Below are 10111 nucleotides of genomic sequence, written 5' to 3'. Positions count from 1 at the left end.
TGAATGTCCTTTCACTGCTCCTAACAGGCACCCCTGCCTGTAGGATACACCTTTCACCCATCTTTTCCTGGTAAATTTAAAGCAAATATTCATGTTGATTCCTGTTCCTTTAATTTATAACTGCAACAATTTAATTCTAAATTCCCGTTTGTCTTTTCCAGAAAGGGATCACCTCCAATTCCACTTTACAGGATCTGAAAGAAGCTGCAGAGACTTTGTTGGGGAGCCTCGGAAGGCTACTGAAAGAGGTAGGCCGCACCACTTTTATATCAGGAATTCAGACACATTTAACAGTTACAGTGATCCTTCAAGCAGATGTGCTACATGAATGGGAGCACTTCTGTTGGGTATTAACAGCCTGGCAACTAATGGAAGAGGTTGGAGGCAGGGACCTGGTGGAGGGCATGATGATGTCACTTCAGGGGGAAACCTGGAAGCAAAGGCAGTAGTTCTAGGAATTATTGGAAACTCTGTGGTTTTACTATAGTGGTAGAACCATTGAGTTTCTGACAATTCCTAGATCAACCGTCACTGTTTGTGGCTTTTCCCTGGGAGTGACAGAATTGTGCTCACACTGCTGGGAAGTCCCGTCCCGTCCCCCCGGCTGCCTCTTGAAGTGGTGGTAGGCAATGGCAGCTTGGGATGAGGCATCCCCTTCACCGACTGGGCACTGGCAGCCCTGATTCACAGAGACTCTTTTCAGACATACACAAATGGGACAGGCTGGGGCTATTCCAATCTAAACCTCCCTTCTACTCCTGTTGGGTTATGCAGTTCCCGGAGTATCCCTACTCGTGCGCCCGGGAGTAGGAGTAAGTTGGTGGAGCGTAGCCAGGAAAGCTGGGCTGTTCTTTGCAGGCCGTAGCACTATATCAGTCCAGGAATCTTGAGGGTAAGACGAGAGGATTTATTTCTCTCTGACACTTTCCATGTCTTATTAAGCAGACTTGGCTTGTTTTATTGTTATTGGCCTGTTTTTTAAACGGTTGTATTGTAATGGCTTTTGTTTTTAATGGTTGCATTTTAATGGCTTTGTTTTGTTATCTTAATTGAAAACCACCTGGAGCAGGTTTCTGGAGAGGTGGCATAGAAAGTTTCTAAATAAATAAACATGTCTATGCGCTTTGCAGGGCTGTAACTCTGCTTAGGATGGCACTGTAAAATCAGCCCAGCTGAGCCTCCATTTACCCACTTGTAGAAAACGGCTCTTGGCAAGTGAAGCTTCCCTCCATGCTGGGAATTTAGTTCAGCCACCCTCCCATTTTGGCCATGCAATTCAGCCCTTCTCTCATCTTGGCCATGTAGAGAGTTCTGGTGTACCCTGTACCAGGATGGGAGCACGCTAGAAGTTCACTGTGAGCAAGATAATGAAGCACCGCTTGATAGACACAATGCCACATCTCATGTTCCAGATATTTGCTATGGGTTTTAGGAAGAAGCCTGAGGTTGGGTGTGAGATCTGGAGGGCTGATTATCAACAGATTGTTGAGATAACAGGAGCTAAAAATTATGAGTGGATGTGGATCAAATTGGTTGAGCAAGAGAACCCAGCAGGGGAAATGGCCGGGGTGCCTGGTTGGTCTTGTTTTTCAAGCCCTTTAAAGCGAATGAAGTTACACTGTGAATTCTTTCCTGAGCTCAGTCTGTGCCAATCTTTTATATGAAGTGGTTAAAAAAAACAACACCACTCCTCTTTTTGAATGTTGCCATTTGAATCAAATAAAGAGAAATAGGTCCAAGTGCTCCTATTGTGTGTGGTTTACTAGGCATCAGTGCTGGAGTGTTCAGGCCCTGAACTAAAGTAACCTCTCGGCAGAGCTGTCTTAAGGTCACTCAAGGTTGCTGAGAATTCCATTTCTACAGAAGAGGCAGAGTGAGACATCCTGCGTTCACAGTGGGAAAGCTCTGTTTCCTGAGGGAGGGGGGGGGGAAGCTTGCACCCGGTTGAATTCTAGAACCTGCAACGGTCTCCTTGGATGAAAAATGGAAATGGATAAAGGGGTTGAAATAAAGATAAAACTGCGGCCAGTTAACAGATGAGGCTGGCTGTCCTGAAAGTTCAAATTGTACCTTTTTTTGTTGTTGTTGCCTTGAGCCTTCTGGTTACAGCTGTTTCCTGTTATATTATATGGAAACTGTATGGTGGTTCAGTCTCTCTTTTTTCTTGTCTGAGGTTAAAAAAAAGAAAGAAAACAAACCATGTGACATTCGCTTTGCTGATGTGGCTGCCTTGCTGAGGAACATAACTTTTTTTTTTTTGGCAGTTTTCCCAAGCAATAGTCTATACCTTTCCTGCAGCCCTATTCAAGTTCAGAACTTTTGTGTGAAAACCACCACTTGACCCAAAGTTGCTTCTCATGGCGTGGCTGGCTAAATGTTCTGTGACAAATGACTCAGGGGAATGGAGGCTTATTTCCATCACTTGATTGCCATAGAAGAGGGGTAGGAGCTGAGTTAGTGGGATTGCCATCCATCTGGGGTGTGTGTCCATGTGCAAAAGCAATAAAATCCCCAGACAGACAGTGCTGACTTGCAGGGGTCATTTCCTGCAGGAGCGCACAGGAGCGGAGCTCCGGCAGTAAAAAGCCCAGGGGGTGGGCACATGCAACAAGCCCCACCCCCTGCTCCCAGCAGTCCTCAGTCAGAGCAAGAAGCAGCCAGGTAAGTTGCAGAGCCCCCCCCCCGGTTCAAAACAGTCCAGTGGCACCTTTAAGACCAAGTTTTATTCTGGTACAAGCCCTCCCTCCTCTGCGAGGACAGATCTGCACGTTCCCCCCCCCCCAATAGCTAGCAATCCAAAACAGTCCAGTGGAGCCTGAGCGGTGGGTGTTGCCTTCTGACACACTTCCGGTGATGTCAGGGGGTGTGGCATATGCAAATAAGTAACGCTAATGAGCTCCTGCACCTCTTTTTCTATGAAATGACCCCGCTGACATGCATGTATTAATCCATTTCGATGTCTGCAAATTTTAAATGGTCTGTTTCTAGATTTTGAAGGCTTAGCACAGGGGCTTGGAAGTGGTCAAAAACAAGTCACGGCCAGGTGGTAACTTTAACTAGCCCGTCTATACAAAATGGACTAAGCTGTTAACACGGGGCAGCTGGGAACAGAAGGCATGTATTAGGATGATATCTTGTGAGGCATTAACTGGTGTCAAAGTTACTTTGAAATCCATTCTCTAGATAACCCTGATGGGTTTTGAATAGGCCAAGATTTTATGCTGTTGGTGTGTCTGTCTGATCTAGTTCATCTAGTAACCTTTGAAGTGGGCTTCCTCTGTTTGGAAGCCTCAAAATGACTGTAGCGACAGAACTAATAAGTTATAAGCATCTATGAGTACCCCCTCTCAACTACGACACCCTGCTGTTTAATTGTTCACCATCTCATTCCAAACTGTGCCTGGCTTCATCTGAGAGAAGAAAATAAAACAAAGTAATAACAGAGGGGAGTTGTTGTGCCTGCCTTATACGTGGGTTAAGTGCCATCAAGCCAGGTCTAACCTATGGGGACCCTATGAATTAATGACCTCCAAAACACCCTATCATTAACAGCCTTGCTCGGGTCTTACAGACTGAGAGCTGTGGCTTCCTTGATCTCATATTGGGTCTTCCACTTTTCCTGCTGCCTTGAAATTTGCCTAGTATTGTCATCTTTTCCAGTGACTCTTGTCTTCTCATAATGTGTCAATTCAGTCATTTTAGCTTCTACTGAGAGTTCAGGCTGAACTTGATCTAGAACCCACTTATTTCTGTTTTTGGTGGCCCACAGTATCTGTAAAACTCTCCTCCAACGTCACATTTCATAGGAATCGGCTTTCTCCTTGTCAGCTTTCTTCAACTTTCACGCCCATACATAGTAATCTGGCATTTATATTAGAAGAAGCCAGGTACTGCCAGTAAGAGTATAAGCCAACGGCCACTGAGAGGTTTCTCTGCTGGCAATTGTAGTTGTTGGTTCTGACAGCAGCTGATACAGTCATGTGTGAGTTTTGTGAATGCTTGGAGGCTGGTTTTCAGACCTGCTTATTATATTACATTTTAAATATATACTATAACACCTGTTAAGTCACTGCTGGGTCAGAAAAGATGTACTAATGTCGTGTTCCAGCTGGTAAAGTGTACTCAGAGAATAATAAACTGCTCCTAGAGTCACACCAGTATGTCCTGGAGCGAACCGTGTGGATTACCCTTTCTGACAAGTTGTTCTTGCAATTAGAGGAGAGTCATCCTAGTGCTTTAAATTGTAAGTTGGGTAACCATTAGTGAATCATATATTGTATAGACCTTGTGGTAAAATGGTTCCTGGACAGTGCTACCTCAGACTACAGGTGGTAGCAAACAAAACATGGTATACAGGAAGATAGAATATAAATGTTTCAAATAAGTATATTAAACCTTCTCTGGTTGGCCTTCAGCGCTGCGCTGTAAATCTTTTTGTGGTAACCAGCAGCACTGAGCTATCTCAGAACTCCTTGGAAAATACACAGGTCCAAAACCTTCAGGTTCATCTCGTATTCACCCTTACCCCACAGGATTAGGTTCTAGGATCCGCTAGCTGCCATGCTAATAGGCTCAGCCTAGCATTTTGAAAACATTTTTAAAAAATGGATTGCTAATGTTAATCCCTTCCTTTCCACAGCTGCTCAAAGTGCTGAATAATGTCAGTTAATTTAATTTGCCTTGCTGGAGTTTATTTTGAATTATTCTGTTGCTTTTCTCTGTGTGTGCACTTTTCCATCTGTTATTATCTGTTTAATATAGTACTTCTTGGCTGCATTTTGAAGTTAGATAAAAACAAAAGTTGGGACGTACATATTTTCAAGTCAAGCTAAATGCCAAAACAGCAGCAAACTTTTTTTTTTAAAGACAGTATGCTCCCTTCTCTGACTAGCCAAAGGTCTTGCAGGACAAGTGGACCCTGCAGGATCATCTAAAAGCCAGGAGAAAGGGATGCTACTGAACCCCAAGGTCTTTTGGTTGGGAGCATTCTACAAAACTAGGGTAGCCACTGAGAAAACCCTGCTCCAGATTTAATCTATTTTATATGGGATTACTTTAGAGTTTGTTTGTTTGTTTGTTTTAATCACATGAAGCTGCCTTATACTGAAGCAGACCATTTGTCCATCAAGGTTGGTATTGCCTACTCAGACTGGCAGCAGCTCTCCAAAGTCTCAAGGAATGGTCTTTACATATCACCAATTCCTTCGTTCCTTTAATTGGAGATGCCAGGGATTGAACCTGAGAGCTTCTGTGTGTGCAAAGCAGATACTCTACCGCTGAGCCACAGCCCCCTCCCCAAAAGAAGCACAAACATACTTATAGATAAATATGTAGAAAGGGACACACAAAATAAAATGATCATAATGCATTAACGCTTGGTAAGCTTTGATTTTTATTGATTTTTTTTAGTTTACATTTTTTTTTAAAGTCGAATAGAATATAAAGAACTCTGATACATACTACAAATCCTGTGCATGCTCATTTACAAGTAAATCCCATTGTGCTCCAATGGGTCACACTTCCAGGAAAATATCCACAGGAGTGCAACTTTCAACAGCAATTTTTGAACTTTAATATATTTCACATCAACTCGTTCAGGGCTTTTTTGTAGAAAAAGCCCAGCAGGACTCATTAGCATAATAGGCCACACCCAACAGCAGAGACCCATTAGCATATTAGGCCGCAATCCTGACAGCACAGCTCATTAGCATATTAGGCCACACCCCACATGTTACCAGAAGTGTGGTTATCCAACCACACCCACCTTTTGCTTCTTATTCTGTTTACTTTGTTGTCAAAACCCTGGGATTTTTTTGTAGCAGGAACTTTTTGGCATGTTAGGCCACACACCCCTAATGTAGCCAATCCTAATGGATTTCTGCTGTTAGGTGTGGCCTATTATTCCTGCCCAAAAATAGCCCTGAACTCGTTGCCTCATGTCACAGGCGCTTGGTCTACTCATTTCTTGGGCTGTTGTCAGCTCTTATAGAATCACACCAATGGTGTCAGTTCTCTCCAAAGACCTTGATTATTTCTCATCCTTCTTTTAAATAAAAGTGACAGATCCGCACAGTCTCAAGGGCAGGACTCGATGCTGGTTAACTCTCTGTCCCTCCCAGCTGCATGATTTATGTTACGAGATTTAAGCACTCTGGAAGGGAGGAATGAGCCTGTATTTACGGAACTGAAAGCCAGTGAGGTTTCATGGCTAGTGATGGATCAGGAAGGGCTGGGTTCACATTTCCACTCAGCCATGAAACCAGGAAATGAAAATGGCTCTGGAGAAGGCCAGCTGAGCAGCTCCCGTGGTGCTATTGACATTGGCTCACCCTTTGCCTCATTCCACAAAATTGTATAAACGTAGGGCCACAGTGTCAACAAGCCAAAAAAAAAAATGCTGTGCAATATACTATTAATATGTATTCAAAAGGGGTACTCAGTACACAAAATGGTTTTGGTGATTTGTATCTCGTATAACCATGAATACAAATTAGAAGATTTCACATATATAATTTCAAATACTGCGTAGTATAATCACATTCACATTAAAGCACCGATCCATACAGTGGGAAACATTCCCAAGAGGTATTTTGTTAAGTGGTGCTAAAAATGATCTCCCAGAAGGAAGGAGCTTTCTTAGCAACATTCCACAAACTCAATAGGGAACATGTCCCCTTAACAAAATATATTATGTGGTAGCTTTCCCTGAGGAAGACCTATGTTGAAACGGGCTGAAAAAATCTAGATACCTGTTGGGGATTTAGCAATCTCGGGGATGTTTCCCACTGTATGGATTGGTGCTTTAAAGTGAATGTGATTATACTATGCAGCATTTGAAATTGTATATGTGAAATCTTCTAATTTGTATTCATCCCACAAAGTGGCATTAGTGCAGGAGGACGCAGTTGGTGAGTTGATGCTGAGTCAAATGGCTCCTGAGGTGTTGGCAGAGTTGCTGGAACTTGGCCACCACCACCAGCCCTCTAGGGTAGTGATCAACCAGAGATTTCCCTGTAACTTAAATCTTCCCCTGCGCTAAACTTGTTCAGTAGTCTTAGGCAAATGACTGCTTCTCATCCTAACCCACCCCACTGTGCTGACTAAATTTGATAAACAAGTCTCTTTCAGGAAGAATGAGATACAGATGTGACACATATAGAGTTGTGATTTTCACGTGTCTGCTGCTGTCTTTCAGGATCTAATTTCACCCATTTCCTTTTTCTGTCAGTCCTGGATATTTATGTGACTTTATCATGCTCATGATTTGCTTCTTTGTCATCACATGTGTTGTTCTCTGTCGTCACACGTGTCGGGTTTGGGAGGTGGTTTTTGTTCAGGTTTTTTGGGGGGAGTGGAAGAAGTTATGCCACACAAAGAGAACCTTCCTTTTGTGTGTAGCAGACATTCACCTGCTGATGCACTTACTGTGATTCTGAAAACACTGGCTGGGAGGGCAGGGTATAAATTTGAGAAATCAATAAATAAATCATTGCTTGCAACTATACAAATTAAGCTACTTTGAGTTTACAGGTCTTGGTTGACACCAAACTGGGGTTTTCTCCGGTGGCTTTTGCAGAGCTGTTTACACAGTGCAGCTCACCATGTTAACAATCGTGCGCCAAGAAAATGAAAGAGTGGAAACAAGGGCACCTTCGTTCCTTGCGTTTGTTAATTTCCTGCCTTGGCTACTCCACCTCATCTTTCTAAGGGAGGGAAGGGAATTCGATTGGGTTGGGATAATTGCATAATCCCTCTAATAGCTGGATTCTGCTCCTTTGGAACGATGTATTCCACCCCTCCTGTGGCTGAGAATGCTACGGAATGTAAGCAGTTTGCTCAAACAAAAGCTGGTAAGGCGAATCGCCCTCTATTCACAGAACAGGAAAAGCCCAGGGAGGCTCAGTATTTTTCTAAGAAGAATTTGCTTCCTGGACTGGGAACACCTCCCAGATTCCTTAATGACATTCCCTGTGTAGAGAAAAACAGTTCCCAACAGCATGTCCATTTCTCATGTGACCAAGAAACAAGATGGGGCTATGAACAGGCTTGATTTCCCAAAACTGGCACAGGAGGCAATTTTATCTCTCTCCTCCCCTGCCCCTCCGCTTTTGTGGTGCTCCTTAAAGCACCCTTTATTTCTTACATGAACTTTTTCTGTGAAGGATAACAGAAGTGCTAAATTTGTGGACGCTGTGGCAATAAGTGCCAGACATGAGGTTCAGCCCTAGACTAGGTGTCCTGGCTGCTGCAGAGATTCCATGGTTGTAGACGAGGGGAAAGGTCTTTGTGCAGTGTGTAGTGCGCAAAAGGAGAACTGTCTATTTCCCTCTCTTCCCCCCCACTACATGTCTGCCCCTCTTCACACACCACCATCTTTGCTAGTATATATATAAGCTAGATCACAAAGAAATAAAAGCAGGGCACAGCTGTGTAAAGGAAAAGATGGCTCTATAAAGGCTGGACTGAATCCATTTCTTAGTAGCCCCTATGAAATTCTATGCCCCCATAAGTGTCATAACAACAGGAATTTTGTTGCTACGCTGTGAATGTCATTTCAAGACCCTGAAACAATGCCCAGATAGTTCAGATATAACATTATTTTCCCCTGGAGGAGTGAGTTTGCTGGAATATAAGTGAAAATGTTACCTCTTCATGCCCATTCATGGCAGGAAAGATCTGTAATCAGGATTCTAGCTTTATGTTCTCCTTCTTTACATAGCTGTTAACTGCATTATGAAATGTTTTGCTTTCTGGCATGATATGTCTGTGTGTGTGTGTGGGGGGGGGTTATGTGCGGGTGTCTTCAATGTTGGCACTCTTCTGTGAATTAAATATCCCGGAATCAGACTAAAGTAAAGCTAGCCAAGTGACTGGCTATATCTCATATTTAGCCACAGATATGCTTTTGGCATGTGACACAAATGTCATATCAGTCTCCAGTATGTCATGATCTGTGTCAAGAGATGAGATGTGTTTAATAACTTAATAATATTTAGCATTTAATAACTATGAAACTGAATCTTAATTCCGACAAGATGGAAGCGCTACTGGTGGGTGGAAGGTCTGACTCAGGATTTGAGGTATCACCTGTTCTGAGTGGGGTTGCCACCAGTGTTCCCTCTAAACTGAGTTAGTGTGAGCTAGCTCACAGTTTTCTAGCCTACAGCTCACACATTTCTGTCTCAGCTCAGGAAGGACGGCTCCAGAGCAAACTAAATTATGCAGTAGACAAATCGCTCGCTCACAACTTTAATGACAGAAACCCACCAAGTAGAATTTTTGCTCACAAGACTCCACAGCTTAGAGGGAACATTGGTTGCCACTCCCCTTGAAGGAACAGGCCCGTAGTCTGGGGGTGCTCGTGGACTCAGGCCTGTTGCCAGATAAGCAGCTGGCAACTCTGGCCAGGAACGCTGGCTGTGACTGGTTAGCCAGCTGTGGCCTTTCCGAGGCACTAAAGTTCTGGGCACTGTGGTGCATGCCCTGGTAGGGCTGGCAACTCTGGGCTGGGAAATACCTGGAGATTTTTTTTTGGGGGGGTGGAGCCTGGAGAGTGCGGGGTTTGGGGAGGGGAGAAACCTCTGCAAGGTGTAATGCCATAGAGTCCACCCTCTAAAGCAGCCATTTTCTCCAGGGAAACTGATCTTGGTCATCTGGAGATCAATTGTAATAGCGGGAGATCTCCAGGTGCCACCTGGAGGCTGGCAACCCTATGCTCTTGTTAAATCTAGATTACATTACTGTAGTGCATTCTGCAAGGGTCTGCCTTGAGAAGTCTTTGGAAGATTCAGTTGATACAGAATGCTGCAGGCGGGATGTTGACCGGAGTGGATCATTGGAATCCTATCACTCCAGTCTTGGCCCATCTACATTGGCTCCCGGTTTGTTTCTGGGCACAATTCAAGGTCCTGGTGTTGACCTTCAAAGCCCTGAGTGGTTTATGGACCAATATACTTGAAGGACTGCCTAATTCCTTATGAAATTGCCTGACTGACCACTATGGTCATCTCTGGAGGCCCTGCTGAGGTCAGGCAGGTGGCCCTGCTGAGGTCAGGCAGGTGGCAATCTGGGAGAGGGCCTTCCCGGTCGTGGCACCTAGAGATGTGAAGGC

General features: G+C 44.1%; 1 protein-coding gene across 1 annotated transcript in view; it reads left to right on the top strand.

Annotated features, from left to right (window-relative positions):
* The window catches only part of ABCA1 (ATP binding cassette subfamily A member 1), a gene marked incomplete at its 3' end in the record, with an annotated part of 123298 nt that overhangs the window by 67897 nt on the left and 45290 nt on the right, over positions 1-10111 (top strand). Inside the window, 1 exon segment of the mRNA XM_015414570.1 lies at positions 162-248. Within this exon segment, the coding sequence (XP_015270056.1) occupies positions 162-248 (87 nt within the window).

This window comes from Gekko japonicus, unplaced genomic scaffold, assembly GCF_001447785.1.
Source record: "Gekko japonicus isolate JY-2015 unplaced genomic scaffold, Gekko_japonicus_V1.1 scaffold656, whole genome shotgun sequence".
Lineage (NCBI taxonomy): Eukaryota > Metazoa > Chordata > Lepidosauria > Squamata > Gekkonidae > Gekko > Gekko japonicus.
The sequence above is the reverse complement of the archived record's forward strand: the minus strand, read 5'-3'. Positions and strand labels throughout refer to the sequence as shown.